The 27,064-nt window shown below is 37.6% G+C and overlaps 1 protein-coding gene across 1 annotated transcript; it reads left to right on the top strand.

The window, feature by feature from the left end:
• Positions 1 to 700: 700 nt before the first annotated feature.
• LOC140877651 (uncharacterized) lies at positions 701 to 2,342 on the top strand. The gene is made up of 3 exons (XM_073281190.1): positions 701 to 1,813; positions 1,920 to 2,067; positions 2,197 to 2,342. The coding sequence occupies exons 1-3, from the start codon at positions 701 to 703 to the stop codon at positions 2,340 to 2,342; spliced, it is 1,407 nt and encodes a 468-aa protein (XP_073137291.1).
• Positions 2,343 to 27,064: the final 24,722 nt, after the last annotated feature.

Below are 27,064 nucleotides of genomic sequence, written 5' to 3'. Positions count from 1 at the left end.
ATTCAAATACATTTAAATCGTTGTACACATCTTGATCTTGAGCATGAAGTTTCTCATTCATCCCTTCCAAGCATCAATACAAGCATGCTGGCCAAATCACTTCCGCACGATCTCCTGCAAGACCTCCAACAAATTCCTTTCGAGGAATTACTTGTGCTCACTTACTAGTCTTCCCGCTATGCTTTGCATCAATGCATGTCAGCAGACCTCCTCTATCCAAGATCTAACCTACAAGATCTGCCTGCATCCATCACATTATAAATGGACTACTCTCCAGCGAGATCTTTATGAAAATCTCTCAAACTGCTAGTGGAGAATCTTCCTCTGGTTAGAGCCGAATGGATAGTCACACACCATGCGCTCCAAAAAATCTTCAGAAGTAACTGGGTTGAAAAACTCATTCTTCTCTCCCAGCCCAATTTTGTTGGAATCCTCATAATTCGAATCTTTGTCATTAACCTCAGCGATGACGATCTCGAGAACCTTTAAGTATCTCGTCAATCCAAAGTTAATTGTCTCTCTTTCATCAATCACAGTCATCATTCTACAAGGATAACCCAAAAATCTCAGTACTGTCCTAAACTTGCATGCTCTGATACCAATAAATGTAGTGGCCCAACCCGGATCCACTATTAATCAGAGATTTAGTGCTTAATAAAGCATTCAATAACATTAAATCAAATATAATTACGAAAGAATAATGTTGAGGATGTGTTCTCAGCATAATCTAACACAAAGCCAACAGACTCAGACCTTCTACAATGGTGTTGATCCGTCGGTGCGATCTATGCAGGATTTTGCAGCAAGTGGAAGCTTATTTAGAAAAACTCCAGCTGATGCATGGGAAATAATTGGTAACATGGCTGAGAGTAACGTTGGATGTCCAGATCTGAGAAAGGAGAAGATAGCAGGAGTTTTGGAGGTTGATGCTTTAATAGAAGTGACTGCAAAGATTGACGCACTTACTCATCAAATGACACAGATGCATTCGACTCATGTAAATCATGTTCAGGGGATTGTTGTTGATGAACAGCTGAAATTTGAGAGTGAAACGGCAAATTCTGTGGGAAACCAAGGAAGACAGCCATACAATTCATACAAAAATACTTACAATTCGGGCTGGCAAAATCAACCCAAGAAGGAGGAGAAGAAGCCATGTTTTGAAGAAATCATGATGAACTATGTAGCTGTAATGGAAACAAGGCTACAAAATCAAGAAGCAATGCTGCAAAAGTTGGAAAATCAGATGGATCAATTGGAAACACAGCTCTTGACTCGTGCTCCTGGATCATATCCGAGCAACAGTGAGAAGAATCCTAGGGATGTGAATGCTATAATGGTGGTGACAAGGTCCCAAGGGGAGGAACCAGAAAAAAGAGCCAAGGGAAAAGAGGCAAAGAGGCCGAACACTGAAGAGTCAAGGGAGGACAAGCACAGTTCTGCAAAACCCTCGACGACAGGTAAGAAGGGTAAAAATTTAGATTCTGATGTTCATGTTAATGTTGATATTTCTACTCTTCCTTTTCCGCAAAGAGATAAGATGTTACAATTTGATTATCAGTTTAAATTTTTTTTTGAAATTTTTAAGAAATTGCATATTAACATTCCTTTTGAAGATGTCTTAGCTCAGATGCCAAGTTATGCTAGATTTTTGAAGAATATTTTGAAAAATAAAAGGAAACTGAATGATATAGCGCAAGTTACTCTGAATGAAGAATGCTCTATAGTGCTCCAAAATAAGCTCCCACCAAAATTTAAAGATCCAGGGGGTTTGTCTATACCTTGTAAAATACGGCATCTTTCATTTGATAATGTGTTGTGTGACTTATGGGAAAGTATCATTTTAATGTCATATGCGCTTGCTAAGAAGTTAGGAATAAGATCTATTGAACCCGCCTCTATCTCTCTTAAATTTGCAGACTAAGCCAATCAAATACCCTCGAGGGATAGTGGAAAATGTCCTAGTCAAGGTGGATAAGATTATTTTCCCAGTTGATTTTGTTATACTTAACATGGATGAGGATTGTGAGGTTTCATTGATTGTAGGGCGTCCTTTTCTTGCTACAAGTAGGGAATTAATTGATGTAGAAAAAAAAGAGTTGGTATTACGAATGAATGATGAGCAAGTTGTTTTCCATATGCAATCAGTTTGAGATAGCCCAATTTTGAAATCTTGTTTTGCGATTGATGTTGTAGATAATTGTGTGGGTCGAGTTATGCGGGTGAATGACAACCATGATATGGCTTTGCAGCCACAAGTTCAAACACTGTCTGATGAAGGATTTGGTGGGACGCATGGCCTTGACAAAAGTAAACCCATGACAGTGGATGAGCCACCTTGAGCTTAATCAAGATGCACAGTCGGGCAATAGACTATAAATTTAGTGCTGACTGAGAGGAAACCTAGTGTTTTCTTTCCCTTACTTAATATTTTTTTTTCTTTTTTTCTTTTATATTTTGCTAATTCAACGCCTTACCCGTAGCCTTTCCATGTCTAGTATGTTGCCCCGCCAGGAGAATTGTTGCTGGTGCTTCCAGCCGGAGGAGGATGTCAAAGAATGACCAGGGGAGTGTTATTTTTATTTTCTTTTTCTTGCTTTTAGTGTCTTTATTTTGTGCTTTGTGTCTTTTTGTGTTTAAAGCATCGAGGGAAATTTTTTGAATAAGTATGGAGGGTAGTTATTGCATTTAACATGTAGTTTTTCATATTTGTGTGTCAAGTTAGGATAATAATGTTGGAGAACGGCGATCAGATCAATCAGAATTGATACCCGGTGCAGCGGAAGTTTAAAATTTTATATGGAACGATTCCATAATGGGTATCAATACTTTACGATTAAATTGTGTGTGTAAAAATTAAATAACAATTATAAATTTTTACCTCCAATCTCGAATCGAGATTATGGACACCAACAGATTGCTCTGCTCTTGTTGTATCTCCCAGGATCTGATGGACGAACTGTTCTTCAATCAGGTCCACGAACAGAGATTTAATCCCTCTGATAGATTGCACTAGAAAATCTATCAGAAGTTTCTACGAAGAGAATTAACGAATTTGATCCGTTAAACCAGACTGTAATTCAAAATTCACAGACTGGATTTTTCCCGAGCAGAGGGGAGGGGGGCGGCCACTTTTAGAGAGAAAACTAGGGTTTTTCGAAAATTGTGACCTGTGTTGTGTGTTTAATTTCTGTACTGCAATAACTTATTTATAATGTAGGTCTCTAACAGCTTAGGGCCCATTAGTCATAAGTTCAAGCCTGACAAGCAAAGCCCGCATGTTCAGAAATTAATATAAAATTCATCGTGACTCTGATTGATAAACTGATTTTACCAATATTCACAGAAACCATTTCTGCACCTTTTAAAGTCAAGATAAATTTTTCTGAATACGAATTCAGTGATTTCCAAAAATGCCCATCCCTAGGTCATTTTAGGAAATCTTACTCCTCTACTCTTAAATAAGAAGTCCTACTTCTTTGTTCATTAAATTTAACTCTTTAAATTTAACTATCTCAACGGGGATTAAAAATCCATTACTCTGTGTGACCCTCAATGGTTCAGGGATACAGCTAGCCGTGGGCTCACAACTCCTTGTGACTCGGAACAAAAATTTCCGACTTGCCCATCGAATCATGGTAAGAGCGCCTAGCAACATCGCCCCATGATTCCCTAGGTATCACTGATAGTGCCTGCAAGAACCAATAGATTTTGGTTAGCGTACAGTACGGTCCCTTCATCCATATATCCCGATCGAATCAACAACCATTGGTAAATCAAGAGTCGTTCGAGATTCGATAACTATGCAATACATCTTGAAGATCAAATAGTGACATTGCATGTGCTACTAAGAAACCATTTCTTAAAACACATCATGTACTCTGGCCAGAGATTCGTCACACTAATATCTCCTCAGATCACATAGGATATCCACACTCGCAAGTATGTGGTGAATCCTTGACAACAAAGAATCGACTCCTATATGTGTTGTAACTGTACCCAATCCCGACACCTGATGACCTTAATAGAGTCGGTAAACGAGTCAAAGCACAGTACTAGCATATAGAGTCTCAATGATGTTTCAAGTAGTAAGGACTAATGGTGTACAACCAAAACCGCGGACTTTATCCACTGGATAAGTGATAACCACTTGGAAGGTCCGGATAGGGTAGTTCGATCATTCATCGTATGAATATCCATTTGCATGCTTCGAACATCTCTATGTTCCTTACCAATGAAACGTGGTACTCTGCATCGCAAATGCTAGTCTCAAACTCGAGCGATCCTTATCCTTATTATCGGACGGCTCAATCGACTAGGAACAGTTTAGAATATACAGTGACTATAAGATGTGTTTCATGATAGACATCCCCATGTTCTACCACATCTTACATACACTATAGTATATTCAAGGTCTTTTTCAAAACAACAATAGTATATCACAATATAACAATATGAAGAAAGATAAAGTCATTGCCATTAATAAATGTGTAAATTATATTAAACAAAAGATTGTTTATACAAAGAGTCATCAAAGCCCTTAGCCACAAGTTGGCTCACCGGGCACCCACTCTTTCAATCTCCCACTTGCCCTAAAGCCAACTAGTCATACTACGTAGACCCATTGCTTCGCGATGTTTGTCAAATAATGGTCCTGGCAAGGGCTTAGTAAGTGGATCAGCGATATTGTCTGCAGAGGCCACTCTTTCGACAGTGATGTCTCCTCTTTCCACAATCTTCCGGATGATGTGGTATTTTCTCAGTATGTGTTTGGATCTTTGATGAGACCTTGGTTCCTTTGCCTGAGCAATGGCACCCATGTTGTCACAGTACACCGGGACTGGACCAACAACTTCAGGAATAACGCCAACTCTTGGACGAAATTCCTCATCCAAACGGCCTCTTTAGCAGCAGCTGATGTTGCAATGTATTCTGCCTCAGTGGTGGAATCCGCTGTGGTGTCCTGCTTGGAACTCTTCCAAGAGATAGCACCGCCATTGAGCATGAACACAAATCCAGAGGTTGACTTCGAGTCATCCACGTCACTTTGGAAGCTAGAGTCGGTATAGCCTTCCAATTTTAGTTCTCTTCCTCCATATACCATGAACATATTCTTAGTCCTTCGTAAGTATTTAAGAATTTACTTCACGGCTTTCCAATGCATTTGACCGGGATTAGCTTGATATCTGCTCGTGACACTCAGAGCAAATGCTACATCCGGTCTGGTAGATATCATCCCATACATGATACTACCAATGGCTGACGCATATGGTACATGTGTCATTTTCTCTATCTTTTCATCAGTCTTGGGACACATTGACTTGGATAGAGAAACTCCATGACACATGGGTAGATGTCCTCTCTTGGACCCATCCATTGGAAACCGTTTCTATATGGTGTGGATGTAGGTTGCTTGAGTGAGTCCTATCATTCTCTTAGATCTATCTCTATAGATCTGTATCCCTATAATATAGGATGCCTCACCCAAATCCTTCATCGAGAATCTACCTGATAACCATATCTTTGTTGACTGCAACATCCCTACATCATTCCCAATGAGTAGGATGTCATCAACATAAAGTACTAAGAATGTCACAGCATCCTTAACTACTTTCTTGTACACGCATGGTTCCTCCGGGTTCTTGATGAAACCAAAATCCTTTATTGTTTCATCAAATTTCTGGTTCCAACTTCTTGATGCTTGTTTTAGACCATAGATCGATCTCTGAAGCTTGCATACCTTATGCTCGCTTCCCATGGATGTGTATCCCTCAGGCTGCGTCATATAGATCTCTTCCTTAATGTTTCCATTAAGAAATGCAGTCTTCACATCCATCTGCCATATCTCATAGTCATACCAAGCAGCTATGGCAATAAGGATTCTTATGGACTTGAACATTGCAACTGGTGAAAAGGTTTCATCATAGTCAACTCCTTGTCTTTGAGTATAACCTTTCGCCACCAATCGCGCCTTGTAGGTCAATACCTTACCATCAGGCCCAAGCTTTCTCTTGTAGATCCATTTACACCCTATTGGAACAATTCCATCGGGAGGATCTACTAAAGACAAAACTTGGTTTGTATGCATCGAATCTATTTCCGACTGCATAGCTTCAAGCCATAAATTTGAATCCGCATCAGAAATTGCTTCTTTAAAGTTTCTTGGATCACATCCAATATCGGGTTCATCTTGATCCCCTTCAAGAAGAAGACCATATCGAATAGGAGGTCTAGAAGTCCTCTCGGATCTTCTAGGTATAGGCGTGTCTATCAATGGTTCCTGAGGTGTAGGATCGTTATTTTGTATTTCTGGTTCTTCTCGAATTTCTTCGAGTTCCATCATCTCGCCTTTCTTATCCAATAAGAACTCCTTCTCCAAGAAGGTGGCATTCCTTGAAACAAACACCTTTGTTTCAACAGGATGATAGAAATAATATCCGATTGAATTCTTCGGATACCCTACAAAATAACATAAGGTGGATCGACTATCCAACTTATCTCCCACTGTCTGCTTCACGTAAGCAGGACATCCCCAAATCCTCAAGTACGAATACTTAGGAGCTTTGCCATTCCATAAATCGTATGGTGTTTTGTCCACTTCTTTAGTGTGGACGTTGTTCAACAACAATACCGCCGTTTCAAGCGCATAGCCCCAAAACGAAGGTGGAAGCTTAGTGAAGCTCATCATGGATCGAACCATGTCCAACAAAGTTCGATTACGACGCTCCGATACACCATTCAGCTGTGGTGTCATAGGAGGAGTCCACTGAGAGAGAATCTCATTCTCTTTCAGATAGTCCAAAAACTCGGTACTTAAGTATTCTCCACCTCGATCCGATCGAAGTGCTTTAATACTTTTACCTAGCTTGTTTTCTACTTCAGCCTTGAATTCTTTGAACTTTTCAAATGCTTCAGACTTATATTTCATTAAATATAAATACCCATACCTTGAATAATCATCAGTAAAGGTAATGAAGTAGGTGTGTCCATATTGAGTACCAATTCTAAATGGATCACAAACATCTGTATGGATCAAATCCAACAGATTTTGACTACGCTCAGGTTTCCCCTTAAAAGGTGATTTAGTCATTTTTCCTTTCAGGCAGGATTCACAAGTAGGTAGAGAGTTAATATCAGACATATCAAACATGCCCTCTCCCACTAGCTTGTTCATCCTCCTTGAGGAAATATGACCTAGCCTAGCATGCCAAAGGTTTGCTGGGTTTTGACTATCGATTTTCCTTTTGTTTGTTGTTGCCGGTTTATCAACATAATTTATTGGAACGTCTTTTAATTTTAAGTTATATAGATCGTTATCAAGTTGTCCATTTCCAATCAAACATTCATTCTTGTAAATATTGCAAATCTCATTCACAAAATTGCAAGAAAAACCATCTCTATCAAGCATAGAAACAGAAATAATGTTTTTAATTAAATCTGGAACAAATAAAATGTCTCTCAAAAGTAACTTAAAATTGTTCTGCAAAATTAAATAAACATCTCCCACAGCTTTAGCTTCAACTCTGGAACCATTTCCGAGCCTCAGCTGGGTCTCACCCATTCTAAGCCTGCGACTTCTTGTCATCACCTGCAAATCATTGCAAATGTGAGATCCACATCCGGTATCCAATACCCAAGAATTAGTATTAAGTGAAACATTTATTTCAATATAGAACATACCCTTCCCAGTTCGCAACTTCTCTAGATATTCCTTGCAGTTACGTTTCCAATTACCGGGCTTCTTGCAGTAATGGCAAACATCCTTGGACTTTTCCATGTTTGAAGCCTTTGTCTTGTACTTCTTCTCGGGTTCGGTTTTCTTGGGTGGGGCAGAACGTTTCTTACCCTTTGTACTTGGCCCCTTCTTAGCAGAAGAAGAGGAGCCCACCAAGAAAGCCGGTTTATCCTTCTTTAAAGTGGATTCATATGTTACAAGCATATTGACCATCTCTTCAAGGGAGGCCTCTATCTTGTTCATATTGAAATTCACCACAAATCCGTCAAACGAAGAAGGAAGAGATAGAAGTAGTAAGTCCACGTTGAGTTCATGCTCCAACACCAAATCAAGCGTTACCAACTTCTGTATGAGCCAAATCACTCGTACCCCATGATCACGGACCGAAGTCCCTTCATGCATGCGACACGTCATTAGCTCTTTTACAGTAGCGAACCTTTCAGCCCTCGATTGAGCCCCAAAAAGTTCCTTGAGTTGTACGTGAATGTCAGCAGCATTCACGGTGTCCTCAAATCGCCTCTGGAGTTCATCAGACATCGAGGCTTGCATATAGCATTTGGCCTTGATATCATGGTCCCACCATGTATCAAGTTTGGCCAACTCTTCTGGACTTACATCAGCTGGTGCTTCCTTCGGAGGAGATTTTTCTAACACGTAGAGCATCTTCTCCGAAGTCAAGACAATCTTCAACTTACGGAACCATTCCGTATAATTTGCGCCAGTCAATTTATTTTGTTCGAGGATAGAGAATAGTGGATTACGCGAATTCATCTTTATGAAATACTGAAAAGAAACAGACAATAATCAGTGATTGTTTAATTAATTTACTAAGACATAAAATAGGCGAAATTTATTTTATGAATCTCACTCCCACTATTTTAACGATTTCACTACCCTCTAGTGAAAACGGGAAACTGTTTTCCTTAGTGAGAACATGGAGTCCAATTGACAAACTATGGTCCCGAATAATATCAGCCAACCATAATTTTCAAAAGGTAGAGCCCAATTGCTTCCAAAGCAACCTCCACGTTTTTACCTCATGTCCAATAAGGGCCCAATAATATGACGTCGTTTATTGTGACATGTCAAGATGACCCATCAATATTAAGTTGTGATGGACGGTCGCCATGTGGATCCCCCAATAATATGAGCCGACCCCATGGTAGTTCCACCCAACTTACAACATGTGTCGTTCCAATGTACAGTTTTTCGACGAACGGGCCCCCCCAATAATATGAGCCGGACCCTATCCGCGGGTAGCATCTCATACATTGATCGTTGATGGAAGGTAGGAACATTTAAACAATTTTAAATTTCCTTTATTTATCTTGATATAAATTTTAAATCATATTTAAAATGAGGGATTTTAATTTTGAAAATTTGTCTCATCATTTTAAAATTTGTATGCTTGCCAGATTCACACAATTTTGTCTAAAACATGCATACAACGATAATATCATATATTATATAGGATGATCGATTCCATTTCTAATCGACCCGTGGTTGCCAATCACGAGTCTTAGTCCAATCCTAGGTAATATGCAGGTATGCAATGCAATCCTATTACATTGAGCTTCCAATTTACATTTCTTCAGTCTTTATTGTCTGCTGGGCCCACCTCCGTCTTCAAATCTTGATCTCCCACTAAGTCTAATGTATTTACAATAAATAACCATGACAAGTAGGGGATACATTTTAAGGGGTGGGAACGGGCCATAAACAAGGCCCAATTTTATTACATATGACAATTCATATTGGGCCATAAACCAGGCCCATTAATAAATCCAACAATAATAAAAACAAATGTAAATTCCTAACATACACCTACAAAATTGGTCATGGCAATCGATCATCCTTATCCAATAACATTTAATACAAAATTAATTTATTGGATAACATGCAATGACAATTTAAATTAAAAGGATAAAATCATATTTCATATATAAAATCTTATTTTACATACAAAATCATATTTTATCTTTTTATCAAATAAAATCATATTTTACATATAAAATCCAATTTTATACATAAAATCATATTTTGCTCAATATTTCCATAAGATCATATCTTATCATCAATTGTACCAAAAATAATTAATTTCATAAAATTTGATTTAACGGATAAAATCTATAAATTTTCCAAAAATTCAAATTTATCCAAAAATCAATTTTAAAATATTCGAACTCGAACAATTCGATCCGACGCCTCGTGGACCAATCAAAAACAATTTTCGATCGGACCAAAAATAAAATTTTAACATATTAAAATTTTAATTTAAAAATTAAAAATTAATTTTTCCGCGGGCCGCCCGGGACACTCCCGGGCTGCCCGCGCCCCAAAAGGGCTCGGGCCGGGCAGCCCGGCTGCCCCTAGGGCAGCGATGATTGCTGCCCTGGGTAGCGCCGTGCACCGCCCTGCGCTGCCCGGGCAGCGACTCTCGCTGCCCTGTGTTTTTGCCCAAAAAATTTTTAATTTAAAAAAAAATTTATTTTGTTTCAAAAACCGAGGCTTAAAAATTTTTGTACAATCGATTAATTTAATCGCTTGATCTGAGCAACCTGTCTCTGATACCACTGTTGGAGAACGGCGATCAGATCAATCAGAATTGATACCCGGTGCAGCGGAAGTTTAAAATTTTATATGAAACGATTCCATAATGGGTATCAAAACTTTACGATTAAATTGTGTGTGTAAAAATTAAATAACAATTATAAATTTTTACCTCCAATCTCGAATCGAGATTATGGACACCAACAGATTGCTCTGCTCTTGTTGTATCTCACAGGATCTGATGGACGAACTGTTCTTCAATCAGGTCCACGAACAGAGATTTAATCCCTTTGATAGATTGCACTAGAAAATCTATCAGAAGTTTCTACGAAGAGAATTAACGAATTTGATCCGTTAAACCAGACTGTAATTCAAAATTCACAGACTGGATTTTTCCCGAGCAGAGGGGAGGGGGGCGGCCACTTTTAGAGAGAAAACTAGGGTTTTTCGAAAATTGTGACCTGTGTTGTGTGTTTAATTTCTGTACTGCAATAACTTATTTATAATGTAGGCCGCTAACAGCTTAGGGCCCATTAGTCATAAGTTCAAGCCTGACAAGCAAATCCCGCATGTTCAGAAATTAATATAAAATTCATCGTGACTCTGATTGATAAACTGATTTTACCAATATTCACAGAAACCATTTCTGCACCTTTTAAAGTCAAGATAAATTTTTTTGAATCCGAATTCAAGTGATTTCCAAAAATGCCCATCAAAGTTGGCTCACCGGGCACCCACTCTTTTAAATAAATGGGAGACGATGATAATTTTGGAGTAAGAAAATTAAATTTTGTTGAAAATTCTTGCCCTTGACTTGAAATGAGAAGCCTTAGATTGAACCGTGAATATTTTTATGCATTACTGTTAAACCAGTGAATTGTAGCGAAAAATTGATGAAGTTTTTGACTGCTTGACCATTTCACGACACTAGGTGTTTAGGGAACTCAAAATGTGTCTTGTGAATTTTGCTGATACTCTAATAGTGCACTTATGATCTCGTTTTTGTTTATTTGGCTCCATAATTGGATGATTTCATATGCGCACCATAAAAAAATTAAAATGAAAAGAAACTAAAAAAAAATCCATCCGAGCCATGAACAAGGGATTGAAATCCTAATCCCCAAGTTCAAGGCTAAGTTTGCGGATAGTATATGGGGTTGATGCTTCATCCGGGCTACAAACAAGTAGATTGAAATCCTAATCCTTTCAAAGTCTTAACTATGTTTGCAGGTAAAATATGGGGCTAATGTAAGCCGGGTGCAAAATCCGACAGTGCATTAAAAATACAAATCACCCATATTTTTATATACTACTCTTGAGGGAGGTGTGATTGTTAGAGGTATCTAGAAGGAATGGATGCATGAGAGGGATACTTTCACTGATGGGTTATTAGGTCGCTGAGCAGCCGTGTAAACGGATTCTATTTCAGTTGCATGTAACTGGAATAACATCACACACACACGTTCACGCTAAACCGAAGGTGTATTGTGAAGATTTGAGGGTATTTTTTAACTCGGAATGTATTTAGATTTATTGAGGCGATTACTTTCCCATGGAATTATCCTAATTTCATTCTGTGTCATTGTGTTTGTTTTTGTCACTTGTCTTGCTCGAGAGCGAGCAAGATTCAAGTATGAGAGAATTTATAAGAGTGTTTTCGTTCATTATTTTGTGTTATTTTTTGAGTCCATTTTTCATGCATTCGTGTGGTGTTAGTATCATTTAAGTTTAATTTTATTTTTATTCTTGCATATTGTCTTCAATTCACTTTTCCTAGTTTACTTGTTGGAATTAATGAAGAAAATTCGAATTTCGGCTAAAATGTTCGCGCTTGAGTGGGTACTTTTTCGAGGGGATTGAGAATTTTATCAAGAGCAAGGAGGCTAGGGCGTGGATGAACGTCAATAAATCTTCATCCTCTCTTCTCTATTCTTTTTTTTATTTTTGTTTGATGATTAGACCTTTGTTTTGAATCATTTTTTCAGTTATGGCGTAAACTTTTATTATCGATTGAGGCCGCGATATTGGGCCGAGACAAATTTATGTTGAACACTTGGATTGTTGTTTAGGATTTTTTATTTATGTCAGTTATTGATTGTTGGATTTATCTTTTTGTTCTTGTTAGTGATTTGGTCAGTTATTTACTCGAGTTGTTGGTTGATTCTATGTCGAAATATTAGGAATTAATTTTTCTTCGCTCCAACAATTAACACAAGGTTAAATCGACTAGAAATAGTAATCGATTTTATTGTGTGGTTTTAGGTCAAAACTAAATTTTCATAGCTTCTAATGTGTTTGAGTTTGATTAGAATTAATTAGAAATAATTAATTCTTCCAACTTGAATATGTTCGACAAATTCTAGAAATAGACTGTTGAACAGAATAAGAGAATTCGCCGTGATTTAAATTAAACCTGAATCCTACATTTTGCCACATGTTTGCATAAATTTCTCGGTACCTGTAAGGCCCTGAAATTAATTAATTCGGATTAGCAGAGTTGATTATTATTTTTTTATCTTGAATTGATGGGAATTATTTGAGCCGGGATTGAATCGATTTAATTTGGAGTTTCAGGGACCGGATTGCAATTGCTAGTTGACTAGTCAATGGGGAGTGTTATATTATTATTATCTATCCTATCATCATCATCTCTCCTACCTATCCTCTTCCTCCCCTCTCCCTCACGCCTAAACCAAGAATCCATGGTCGATTCTTCAAGGTTTTCTTTCCTTCGATTCGCACGATCCGACCGTCAGTTTTGCTACGATCCATGAACTTTGATTTTTTTCGGTTTGTCAGAATTTGATAATTTTCGAGTATGATGTTCTTGAGCTAGCATAGACCGTGTATTTGAAGTCGGTTTGGAAAAAGAACGAAGTTTGGATTTTATATGATTTTTGGAGCATAATTTCAAAAATGGGTTTTGTTCTTTTGGTTGGATTTGGTTGTTTTTGATGGATTGGAAGATGGTTTGGGTTATGTGGATGATAATTATTGATTTGAGATTTTTGGTTTGACCGTTTATAACCGTTATGCCGTCGAAATCAAGTTTGGATTATTGGTTTTATTATTCGGTTTGAGTTTCGGGTTTTGCTTGAGTTGATGAATTGATATCGAATCCGTATGTTCTACATTTTTAGAGTTTGATTGAAAGATTCGGGTTTGGAACGAACTTGGGAGTTTGAACCGATTCGAGAGTTGAAGACGGTATAGTATTGAACTTCTTGAAATGGTTTGTTTTGATTTGATTCGATATTCATTGAGTTCGTTGTCATTTTCAGATTTGAATCTCCGACGAACTTGAAAAGGTACGAAGACGACAATTGAATGAATAGGACGATTAACTTGAATTTGAATTAATTCGAGTGCCCAAAAGAAATCACATACTTGTATGCTATTTGAATTATTTGATTTTAAATGGAATGAGTTTAATTTCACTTGCATACATCTTGAGCCAAAGATTCGATTCGTTTTGAACTTAGACGATTTAGGGAGCTATATTGAAGTGGCCTTGGATTTCGAGTTTTTCCAAGAGCTAGAATACTTCTTATAGTTGCTCTAAAGTCTAGGGGTTTGAGTTGTACAACATCCACCCCGAATGGGAGTGTCGGTGGGTTGTTCGTGATGACTTAACCCTGGGATCCCAATCGAGTACCGATTGATATTCGATTATCCGATTAGATAATCCTCAGTTTTGAAGTCATGCATTGCATTTTAATGCATTTCGAGTTGAGTGCTGATATGCCTTTTTGAATTGATTGACTCGTTGTTCTATATAATATGATTTGATATATTATTTGGAATTGCTTGATTTGTCTCTTTTACTGGGAATTATATTCTCACCGGATTATCCGGCTGTCGTTTTGTTTGTATGTGTACTTGACGGCAGGTGGGGCAGGATCGAGTCAGAAGTTGCATGACTAGATCGAGTTGGAAGTGATAGAGTGAGACACGGTCTAGAATTTTGTTCTTTTAGCAATCTTGCCTTATAAGGTTGATGAAATTTCATGTCTTGAATCATGTTTAGGAAACTTGAATTTATTTGATTTGTCGAATGACCCTATCGTCAAACTTCTTATTGTATTTTTGGAAGAACTTAGAATGTTGGATGTTCTAATTATTGAAATGTATGTGTTCTTGAGTTTAAAATTGATTGGAATTGTTTTTGGAGTGGTTCCCAGGTTTCTGCTCTGTTTCTGCCCGTTTGGCCTGCGCGCGGGCGAGGCTTTACCTCGCGCGCGCTCGAGAAACTTGGAGGGGCTTGGGTATTTTTGCCCGCGCATGCGCGAGCATTCCGCGAGGCCTCTGGCCTCTTAGCCTGCGCGCGCGCGAGGCGATAGCTCGTGCGGGTGCGAGGCTCGTTTAAAAAAAATTAAAAAAATTAAAAAAAATTGATTCGTTTCCTCGGCTCTTTGTGTTCGATTGTAGTCATTTATTCGAGATTAGAAGATTAGAAACGGGGTCTCACATTAAGTGGTATCAGAGCGATAAGATTTTTGGAATTGAATTAGAGTGAGCGGGGTAGATCGAGTCCGCATGGATTGAATTCTCGCATGTGATTGATTTATTTAAATGATTTATTTAAGATACATGCGAGCCTGCTTTATTGATTGAGAATTATTTGAATTACATGGCTATGTGATTTAAATTTTAAAGCATGAATTACTTGAAATATGAACTGTATTTTTAATTTTGGATCCGAGTTCCACCATCTGTTTGAGCTTGCATATCAGAGATTGTTTGCGATGTGAATTAGAATCCGATTGAGATACAAAATTCAGTAATTTGTAGTTGAACAAACTTATCGAACAGAGATGTGGAACACCGAATTTTGAGATGGAGATTTGGTATCCTTTTCATACTGAATATCAGAATTTTCTCCTGAAGAATTTTAGCAAACGACAACCAGCAGTAACTCCTTCGACTGATCTAGCTCGTACCATTACTGCACTGATAGATGTCACTCTAACACCGATGGGAGTACTACCGAGGAGGTTTTAGTCGTTTAGATTACCAATTTTGAAGAGTACCGAGAATGCTGTTGGATGCAGAAGTTGAATAGAAGAGATCGATCAATTTGGTGATTCTCTGAACTACACAGATGACCGGAGAATTCGGTTAGTGTGGTACCAACTTAGAGGATTGATAGAAGTTGGTAGAATTTGAAGAAGAGGGCATTAGGGAATCAAGATTTCTTTTCACCGTTTGATCAGAGTTAGAGGGACTTAGAGATCATATTTAATTGAAGAGAAAGCAGTTTACGAAATCAGTGAGCAGTGCCTTGGGATCAGAAGATGCTGTCAGGTCTGTCATCAGCCCGGACACTATGCTAGAGTTCGTCATCATGATATTATCGAAAGATCTCCGAAGGGAATTTCCTTGTGTCCTGAACTTCGACAAAGATACTAGCCGTTTCAGTTGCTCCTTTCGGCCGCAATAACAGAATCTATGAGAACTTAATCATATGACGAATCAATCTTTGAGGCAACAGATTCTAGTTGTACTCTTATAGAGGATCAGACATAGATTTCACCGATGATGACCGCAGGAAATAGTAGACTATGGTTTCTATTCTTATTCTGATATGATCAGTTACACACCTTATTTTTTCTTCTTATTGATATTTATTGATGCATCTCGGTTTGTTGAATGTTGATTAACAATAGTCGCAATTCTTTGAATTGATGGGAGAAGTTGGAACCGAACAATATTGTACTTCAGATTCTGATTTGATTGAGATTTTGACTTGATTGTAACTGAGCAGTATCGTACTTCAGTTATCAGATTTTGATTTGATTGTCTGTTAGCTGCTTTACCCAGTACAGGGCTACTATGGATTTTTTCAGGAAGTTGACAGATTCAAATCCGAGTCAATAGACGAATGGTAATCCTCCGGTAAGGATTCTCGATTCCAGGATTCTTTGTTAGTTGATCTGCCGAATGACCTTCTGATTTCAGAATTTTGTGGAGGAATTCTCTTGTTCACAGCTGATGTCCTAGAATCTAGCCTGAATTGGTTGATAAACCAGTGGTTAGAGAGTTGATGTTATCATCCAGATGATATTTCTGGATTACCTCTGAGTTATGAGGTTAGATTCAGCAATGACTTAAGATCAGACATCATCAGCTGAGAGTTTGATAGAAAGAAGTATTGAAGACTAGACTTGGATCGAAGTATGATTGCTTTGGAGTATAGGAACTGAATCTATCAGAGGTATTTAGATGAAATTAGAAATTCTTATCGATCTTTTTCTATTATGTTCGAAGAATAGTACTGATCATATAGAGTATTGGAGAATGGTCTTACAGAATTGCGTGTCGAGACGTTGCATGCTATGCCATTGAAGTCTGAATTTTGATTGTATCGAGATGTCCTTTCCTCGATCATATTAATTCTAGAGCTGGAATTTCGGTGATCATTGCAAGACCGAAGCTGTTTTGATTGAAGCCAATCCGACATCTGTACATGAGAATTGAAGATTTTGAGTTCTATAGCAGATTTTTGAGAGATTCTTACCTTCGTGGAGTCAATTTCTCATCTAACTCCAGAGAATGCACTTTTACCTGAACCGAATCTTATGAGATCAGTTTGTTTGACATGAAGAAGAGATCGACTCGAGCTCCAATATTTCTTATTTCCTCTGTACTGATAATCTTCAGTGCATTGCATCTTCTTATCCAGATTCTGAAGGTATTCTTATTCAGAGGAAGTCTGTGATAGCTCAGTCATAGTAATAGATGGAGCAGTACGAGACTCAACATCCGATCCGTGATATTGAATTGGCAGTGATCTTATTGCTTGTAAGATCGGGCATCACTATCTTCAGTGAAATTTTAGAAGTCTTTTCTGAACTGAGAAGTCAAAGTATGAGTTTCGCAACCGAACTAATTTTGAGATTGAGGGGAAGATTGGATATGATAAAGAATCTGATGGTGAATTCCAATATGACCCGAAGTAATACAATGCAGCAACTAAGGTTTGAACAGAATGATCTATTATTATTTTATCTACTATCATTATTCTCTTTGAGCCGATGGATCTGTTCTTATTTTATCTATTATCCTTGACTTCGCCGACTGATGAATGTTGTTCTCTTGATTTAGAGTCTGGAACAGATATGAAGTCTACCAGAATTCTTTTATCCGAACTGAGCCAGAATTGATTTAGAAGATGGAGATAGCGCAGAAGACATATTTGAATTGGAGAATTTAATGAAGAAGAGTCTGAAATGGGCACAGTCTGAGTTTCAGGACAGTGGAGATATCTCAGTTGTGAGTAATTGTTTTGTTGTGCCAGTGATTTTGATTGAAACAGAGTATCTTGAGATTGGCACTTTGCAGTTATTCATCATTCTTTCAGACGACCGAAAGATATTCAGAGGATTGAGGAATCGACCTTTATAGGAACAGATGAAGAATGAGGTTCGAAGTATGATTTTGTAATTGCTAGTATATCCACATTTGATAGCTGATAGAGAGAAGGAACCGACTGACTGTGGTACAGTTAATTTTCAGATTGAAAAGAAGATTACTTTTCGACGAATACCTTTCTGAAGCTATCGACCAGTCTGTAAATTAGAAGCCATCTGAGCTTTATTAGACTGATTGCATAATCTGCTACTGTATTCCATACGGAATGAATTCTAGACTCGAACCGATGTTGAGAAGTTGGTCAGAAAGAATTTCAGATTGTTTTGCTCTGTCGCAGTTTATCCGTGCAGAATAGAATTAGGAGTGTTCGGCATGTGGTCACAGAGGTATAGAACTGTCTGATTTGGAGATGCTATCTGATAGTTATATATGTTTTTATTGCATTTGTTAGTGTCATTTTGCTGTTGTTTTTCATTTGTTTATGTGTCTTATTTATGCATTTTGTTTGTATTTCATTTTCCGTGTTTGCATGATTGGTTTCCCGGTTTTGTGGTTAGGTTGTACATTTTGGCGGATACATGGAAGGAATCTTTGAAGCAATGGAAAAGCTAGAATTTCTGAAGAATTTTTGGCCGCTCGATCTGCAGGAGTTAACCGATCAAGCGGAGCATGTTTTGCAAAGATAGTAGGCTCGGATATTTTTGGTCGCTCGATCTGCAGAAGTTTACCGATCGAGTGGCGCGTGTGTTTTGAAGCCAGTAGCTTGATTATTTTTTCTCGCTCGATCGGCCAATGTTTACCGATCAAGCGAGCGGGTCTGTTGGGAAGGATTTTGTAATTTTGGAAACTCTTTTATTTTGGAATCTAGACTTTATTAGGCTTTTAATTCCGTTTTTTGGGGATTATTATCAGACTTGGGGGAGATCTCTAAGGCGGCTAGGTTTTGTTCTTTTAATTTTCTCTCGAGTTCTCTCACTTCTTTGAATTTTTATTGATTTGGTGATGAATCGTTGTAGCTAAACCTTTTATACTTGGTTGAAGGAGACGAAACCATGATATATTTTATTCATGAGATTCGATTCGTAGTGTTTAATTCTTGTTAAGTATCAATATTTGATCTGGTTTATTTCATGTTTGTATGCAAGATTTTAGGATTGGCCATCTTAGGATTTTGTTTTGCAAGCTATAGCTAAATTAGAATTCAAATCTGTAATTGTTTGAATAATCTAATTTGCGAAGCAACTACGTTTGATATTTTTTGCTGTTGAATTTATTAAATTGTAGGGTCAATTATTGACTAGGCTAAATACAACCGTTGGTGTTTGTGTTGTCTAGATTCGTCAGTTTTACTAGTTTAAATGCTACCGTGGATTTAAATCTTATCTCTGATATTGGGTTAATTTATGGTGTAAGGGTTAATTTAGAATGTTGTTTTCTAATTAGCTAAAATTAAGGTAAAACAGGAATTTGATTTTCAATGACGAATATTTAATATGATTAATTATTTTTAGGGAATCGATGATTGAATGAATGAATATCAAGGGTGTAGTCAACCGATACCAAGTCTCGTTTCTTATTAATTTCTCCAGTTGAATTTTTATTCTTGCATGATAGTGATAATATTAAATTTTTAATTGCTTAAATTTCTAGTAGTTAATCTCAATCTCAAAACCCCTTTTATTTTACTTAGGACACATTAAATTTACATTTTCTCGTGGGAACGATCCCTACTCGCACTACTACGTACATTTTTCATTGTTTAATCTGAGTTGGGTTAATTTGGGCGCGACACGACTGAGCGCTACCACTATCTGATTATAACCAAGATATTTTTGTAGTCTGCTTCTCTTTCCGTATAGAATGGATTTCAGACACGACAATATGATTGGGATTGTTGTTAGGAGGATTTTCAGATAGTTGACTTGTCAAAGTCTGTCCTTTCAAAATGAGATTTTGAGTTAACCCTCACCTTGAACTCAGTCTTTGAGAGACTTTTGTTATTGGATTATAAATGGGTTCAGTTTATTATCCTCAAAACGACGGACAACCAAGAATAAGAGATATAGACTTTAAGAGGATATGCTGAGCTGTAGTGCTTGGTTTTGGCACTAGCTGGATGGATTCTCATCTTTTGCGAAGTTTCTGTACAATAGTTATTAGACGAGTATCTTGATATCAATTTTTGTAAATGAGTTGTACTAGAAGGAATGAGAATCCCAATTGAATTGGGATGATTTTCTGAGTTCCCTGACTTGGGATCAGATTTGATTCGAGGTTCGATAGACGGATGAAGATTTCCCGTCTAGGATGAAGACGACTTGAGAAGAAGGATGAACGAAGTATTCGGATTCCGACGCAGATCTCTGTACTTATGTTCAGGGAGGCCGAGTAATTCAGAAGATTCCTCTTTTTAGAGGCTGTGGCAGTTATGATAAGAGAGAGAACTATCTCGATGAACTCTCGGGTTCCTTTGAGATTCTAGAGAAGATAGGCGATCTCGCCTACCGACTTTTACTCCTTCTTGTTTTCCACTACTTTGTTCTTCCGTATTCTTCGGGTATTCTCGACGTGCTTCACGTCTTTTGTTGCCTAATTCACAGATTTTCTTTGATGTTGAGACGGAAATTGATGAGTCGCCAGTTTTGTTTGAGACGACCGATTTAGAGTTGACCGAACATAGTAGCAGCAACTTAGCGAAACCAATTCAGTTGGGTTTGTGCAGTTGAGCCGATATGGATTTGAAGAACGGTTCAAGAAGCGGAGTTTTATTAGAACCGCGATTTCAGAGTTATTTTTGAGAGAAGAATTATTATAGCAGTCTTTGAACTTTATCTTGTTTTTTTTTAGATTGAACTGCTTTGATTTCGAGGATGAAATCGATTCTTAGAGGGGGAGAATTTTAAGGCCCTGAAATTAATTAATTCGGATTAGAACAGTTTATTATTATTTTTAATTTGAATTGATGGGAATTATTTGAGCCGGGATTGAATCGATTTAATTTGGAGTTTCAGGGACCGGATTGCAATTGCTAGTTGACTAGTCAATGGAGAGTGTTATATTATTATTATCTATCCTATCATCATCATCTCTCCTACCTATCCTCTTCCTCCCCTCTCCCTCACACCTAAACCGAGAAGCCATGGTCGATTCTTCAAGGTTTTCTTTCCTTCGATTCGCACGATCCGACCGTCAGATTTTCGTTTCGAGTTGAGATTCACGATCACCGCAACGAGGACGTCGTTTTGACGTAAGTTTTGCTACGATCCATGAACTTTGATTTTTTTTGGGTTGTCAGAATTTGATAATTTTAGAATATGATGTTCTTGATCTAGCATAAATCGTGTATTCGAAGTTGGTTTGGAAAAAGAACGAAGTTTGGATTTTATATGATTTTTGGAGCATAATTTCGAAAATGGGTTTTGTGATTTTGGTTGGATTTGGTTTTTTTTGATGCATTGGAAGATGGTTTGGGTTTTGTGGATGATAATTATTTATTTGAGATTTTGGTTTGACCGTTTATAGCCGTTATGCCGTCGAAATAAAGTTTGGATTATTGGTTTTATTATTCGGTTTGATTTTCGGGTTTTGCTTGAGTTGATGAATTGATATCGAATCCGTATGTTCTACATTTTCAGATTTCATTGAAAGATTCGGGTTTGGAACGAACTTGGGAGTTTGAACCGATTCGAGAGTTGAAGACGGTATAGTATTGAACTTCTTGAAATGGTTTGTTTTGATTTGATTTGATATTGATTGAGTTCATTGTCATTTTCAGATTTGAATCTCCGACGAACTTGAAAAGGTAAGAAGACGACAATTGAATGAATGGTACGATTAACTCGAATTTGAATTAATTCGAGTGTCCAAAAGAAATCACATACTTGTATGCTATTTGAATTATTTGATTTTAAATGGAATGAGTTTAATTTCACTTTCATACATCTTGAGCCGAAGATTCGATTCGTTTTGAACTTAGACGATTTAGGGAGCTATATTGAAGTGGCCTTGGATTTCGTGTTTTTCCAAGAGCTATAATACTTCTTATAGTTTCTCTAAAGTCTAGGGGTTTGGGTTGTACGACATCCACCCCGAATGGGAGTGTCGGTGGGTTGTTCGTGATGACTTGACCCTGGGATCCCAACCGAGTACCAATTGATATTCGATTATCCAATTAGATAATCCTGAGTTTTGAAGTCATGCATTTCATTTTAATGCATTTCGAGTTGAGTGCTGATATGCCTTTTTGAATTGATTGACTCGTTGTTCTATATAATATGATTTGATATATTATTTGGAATTGCTTGATTTGTCTCTTTTACTGGGAATTATATTTTCACCGGATTATCCGGCTGTCGTTTTGTTTGTATGTGTACTTGACGGAAGGTGGGGCAGGATCGAGTCATAAGTTGCATCACTAGATCGAGTTGGAAGTGATAGAGTGAGACACCGTCAAGAAGTTTGTTCTTTTAGCAATCTTGCCTTATAGGGTTGATGAAATTTCATGTCTTGAATCATGTTTAGGAAACTTGAATTTATTTGATTTGTCGAATGACCCTATCATCGAACTTCTTATTGTATTTTGGGCAGAACCTAGAATGTTGGATGTTCTAATTATTGATATGTATATGTTGTTGGGTTTAGAATTGATTGGAACTGTTTTTGGAGTTGTTCCCAGGTTTTTGCTCTGTTTCTGCCCGTTTTGCCTGAGCGCGGGCGAGGCTTTACCTCGCGCGCGCGCGCGAGAAACTTGGAGGAGCTCGGGTATTTTTGCCCGCGCGCGCGCGATCACTCCCCTCGCATGGGCGCGAGCCTCGCGCGCGAGGCGAAAGCTCGCGCGGGCGCGAGGCTCGTTTAAAAAAATATATTTGATTCGTTTCCTCCGCTCTTTGTGTTCGATTGTAATCGATTATTCGAGATTAGAAGATTAGAAACGGGGTCTCACAGTACCTTTGTGTGTCTTGATCGATTTATTTTAATTGAATTCATAATCCAAGTTCTAGTTGCAAGTTTGTTTCAATTTTTATATTGGAAATTTGATTGATAGTTTAAATTTATTTGAATACATCCTGTCTCTTTTTATTATTTAGTCTAGATTAAGTGAAATAATTACATCTTGAGAATTAACTACAGTCTATGTTGGATCAATACTAGGAATCATTGTTCATTTCCTATTACTTGACCTAGTGCACTTGCTAGTCAATACCGAAATCGTCGGTCAGAGGCCCAGTTACTTAGGTCAAGTTCCGTGAGGCATTCAGGAAATTTTATTTCCCTCCAGCACTCCATCAGTAGAATACGAATGAGCCGATGAACTTGAGGCAAGGCAACATGACTATAGATGAGTGCCAATAGAATTTCTTTGAGTTGTTAACGTATTGCCCATATGTTGGTAATAGCTCTGAGGCCAAGTATGACCATTTTCTGCAGGGCCTTAATCCAGAGATTCATGACCGTGTGGCTATCTGCGACGATCTGACATCTATGAGGTGTTGGTTAACTGTTTTCAACAAGCAGAGGAAAATATTAAGCGCAACAGGATCTTCTCCTCCTTCCGACTAGATAACTCTTTGGGGCCTAAAGCCCAGTCTTTCAAGAAGCTGGTGCTTCTTTTTCTTCAAGTTCAGGTTTCGGTGGAGGTGTGTTCCACTTTGGAAAGAAGAGAGGTCAGTGCGAGAAGTGTTCGGGACGTCATCCTACAGATAGATGCCTTGGAGCAGGTGGTGCTTGCTTTTGCTATGTCCAGATGGGTCACACAAAGAGAGATTGCCCACATATGAGTGGAGTATCAGCATCCGGATCGGGTTCTTAGCATCAGTTTTGCAGAGGCCATCAAGACAGTCGGTTGGGAGCACCAACCAGAGGCCATGTATTCTTGGACAAGTCTTTGCACTAAGCCAAGATCAGGTTTAGAAAGTGAATGAGAAGGTTATCATAGGTACATTTATTTTGTGCGGAATTCTTTCTTTCGTTCTCATAGATATTCGTGCATCGCATTCATTCATTTTGGCATGTTTTGTTAAACGCCATAGATTTTTCTACATATCCCTAGATGTCGTACTTTTTGTATCTACCCCGACAGGTCATTCGGCTTTGTCCAAGCGTCTAGTCTTGGGTTGTTCATTAAATTTTGTGAGACCCCGATTCTAATCATTTAATCAAGAGTTAGTCCTATCGATAATAAATCAAAGGACAAAAGATAAGACATTAAATAAATAACAAAAAAAAATTTATTTTTCTGATGAACAGTTCGAGCACACCATATTTTGAAACTCTCTGCCGAGAAAATAATATGTGCCGCGCTCGATCCGGCAAAAAGCCAGGATCGAGCGCACCATTTTGTGCAAGTCTCTGCCTCAATATTTTCAGGGGCTGCGCTCGATCTCAGAAAATCATGGGATCGAGCTCACCCTGGGATCAAAATTTTTCCAAAAAACTGAACATGCTTCCAATCTCAAAATCAACAATTCAACTCAATCTAATATCAATCTAACATGCTCAATTCTGAATTCAACAACATGCAATCAACATACAAACTATCTTCGATAATCAATAATCATCAATCGAATTCGGTTCTAATATTCAATACTTCAAAATCAAATACAACCCATTCGAATTCTAACATGATTTCAAAACATAAACTAGATTGACATGCATTTCCAATTCTAATTCGAAGTCTCACTTCTAATCTTCAATCTCAATCTATCCTTGTCGTCTCTGACTCGGTCCTGCCCCACCTGTTGCCATGCACACATACAAAAACAAGACAACAGCTGGATAATCCGGTGAGAATACAATTCCCAGTAAAAGAGACAACATGCTATATCAAATAAACATATCAAACATGATATGCATCAATTCACCTCGTATATCAACTTCAGATATAATTCAAGTAATTCATTCAAGTACTGAATTAAAATGATATGCATGTTTGTAAAACTTCTGGATTATCAGACTTAGATAATCAAATGGAATTCTTCTTTCTTTCTTTCTTTGGTTTGGGATCCCGAGGTTAAAATATCCAATAATCACACCGACTACCCTCTCGAGGTGGACGAGGCATATTTTAATTCTCTAGACTCCAAAACATTATAGAGAGTTATTTCCGCACATGTAGTAATTCGCCTACAAGGCCACTCAACTATAATCACCAGATCGTCTAATTCAAAATGAATAATCATTCGGCTCAATATGAATGCATATGTCATCTCATGCATTCAATCATAAATTCAATAACCAATTCAAATAAGCATTCAATCATGATTTCAACTAAGCATTCAATCATGATTTCAAATAAGCATTCAATCATGCAAGTATGTGATTTCTTTGGAACACTCGAATCCAGTCTAATTTGAGTTAATCGTTCCATTCAAGTCTAAGTTGTCTTTTACCTTATTCGCTTCGAAGGTACTTCAATATGAAATCAAATAGCAAGGATAATAGTCAATATCCAATCAAACTCATTCAAAACTCAATCAACTTCTTCAATCGATAAAAAGAAAATCGATACTGTACCGATTTCAATCTTCCAAACTGACCAAAGTTGTTACCTCACAACTCTGCTGACTTCAATTCAATCTATCAGAAGAAGTCATAAGGATCAATATCGATATCAAAAGCTCGATCAAACTCGATACGATCAAAATATCGAAACGATATCCAAAACTCAAACTGACAGCATAACGACTATAAACTGATCAAACCAGAAACGGAGACAGCAATATATCATTTCAATAAACTCAATTCAATCAATTCATATCATTTCCAATCCAATCCCAACACATCTTAAAACTCCAATTTTCGAAAATAACTAGAAAATTCATATCAATTTCGATCGTCGTTAGATCTTCGAACCGTCTTAGATATACTATCACAGCTATCTCATAATCATCCTCTCCGAATATAAATCAATTCTAACAACGTCCAAAAATTCAAACTTCTCAGAATTAAGATATACTTACTTCCAAACGGAGCACTCGTCGCTGTGATCGTAGATATCCAGTCAGAAATCAATTATATCGGACGGATTGATCAAAAATGGAAATCCCAAATCTTGGAAAATGAAAGGGGCGATTTCCATGGTGGGAGGCGAGATGGAGGAAGGGGATGAAGTGAAGAATGAGTCAAATACAAGCTTAAATATCTAATAAATCCATTTATTGCATTTTAGTCCCTAAAAATTCCAAAAATTGCATTCTAGTCCCTGATCATAATCGAATCGGCCCTCGACTTCTAAAATCTCTGATTATCTCAAATAAAGTTCATTAAGATAATTTTGGGGCATTACAATTCTCCCCCTCTAAGAATCGATTTCGTCTTCGAAATCAAGCATGATTCTATCACAAGGTCGAGGCTTGAATCATTGGACTGCAATAAGAATTTACATCTCGGAACTAAGTACAGAATCTGCTTCCAATCTAACTCTGAATCGTTCATCTCAATCAATTCGATATCTCAAAAAAATAGAGGAAGTCAGAAACTCTAGTCGATTACTTCATCAACACTCCGTCCGTCTATCAAAAGTCATCTCATCCTCGTTAGAAAATCCATCTAATTTCAGTCATAATTCAAATCATCTTTCGTTCTAACTCATGTGACACAGAAATTACATATCAAAAGGAAGGAGATCTTAATCTCTCCTCGTACAACTTCTAGAAAGTGATTTCAATAATCATCTGATCGCTATCGTTGTACGAAGTTTCCACAAAAAAATCAAGAATTCTGCCAACTAGTGCTAAGTCGAACACTACAACTCATGGCAATTCCTCTAAAGTTTGATTCAACAGATCTGGCTGTATGTCGTTCTAAGGGTATCGAATCGAAAATAGTTGAATCAACAACAAAATTCTCTTCGAAGTCTATGCCGAAAGAACAATTACATCAAGGATCTCTGTCTAGACTGACAGACTTCGGCAATTCATGACATCTGAAAACCTCTGACCAGATATCAATCCTCTGTTCTTCATCAAAAATCATTCTGTACAGAAAACTGTAACGGATTCTATCAATCAATCAATCAAAATCAGACAGTAGATGAAATAAGAATAATTCCAAAATCTCAATAAGAAGAAATCCCAGCATTGAAAGATCATCAGCACTGAAAATCAAAATACACGTGAGCGGATAATCAGAAATTCCATCATCAGATAATAAGATCAAAGAAATTCATTCGGTCCAATCAGAATTCAAACATTGAATTTAGCAAACAACTGATCGGCGTACAATTCTAAAAATATTGTAGAAAGCTCTATACGATCAGTACAATTCTCATAACCAGAAAGCAAGAAATTCATCAATAAGAATTCCTAATTTCAACTAATATTTCTGAGAGATTCGGTCAACAGAAAATTCTTCAACAATACAAGAGTATTCGTCAAATCAAACGGCCTGTCAAAAGTTCAAAGCGGCCAT

Source organism: Henckelia pumila, chromosome 2 (assembly GCF_033568475.1).
Source record: "Henckelia pumila isolate YLH828 chromosome 2, ASM3356847v2, whole genome shotgun sequence".
Taxonomy (NCBI): domain Eukaryota; kingdom Viridiplantae; phylum Streptophyta; class Magnoliopsida; order Lamiales; family Gesneriaceae; genus Henckelia; species Henckelia pumila.
This window is presented reverse-complemented; position numbering and strand designations above follow the sequence as displayed.

Excerpts from the sequence above, each read along its gene's own strand:
- LOC140877651 (XM_073281190.1), top strand. The coding sequence starts at position 701 with ATGTTGAGGATGTGTTCTCAGCATAATCTAACACAAAGCCAACAGACT. Across the intron at positions 1,814-1,919 it reads GGCATCTTTCATTTGATAAT|ACTAAGCCAATCAAATACCC; the intron begins GTGTTGTGTGAC and ends TTAAATTTGCAG. Across the intron at positions 2,068-2,196 it reads GCGTCCTTTTCTTGCTACAA|ATAATTGTGTGGGTCGAGTT; the intron begins GTAGGGAATTAA and ends TTGATGTTGTAG.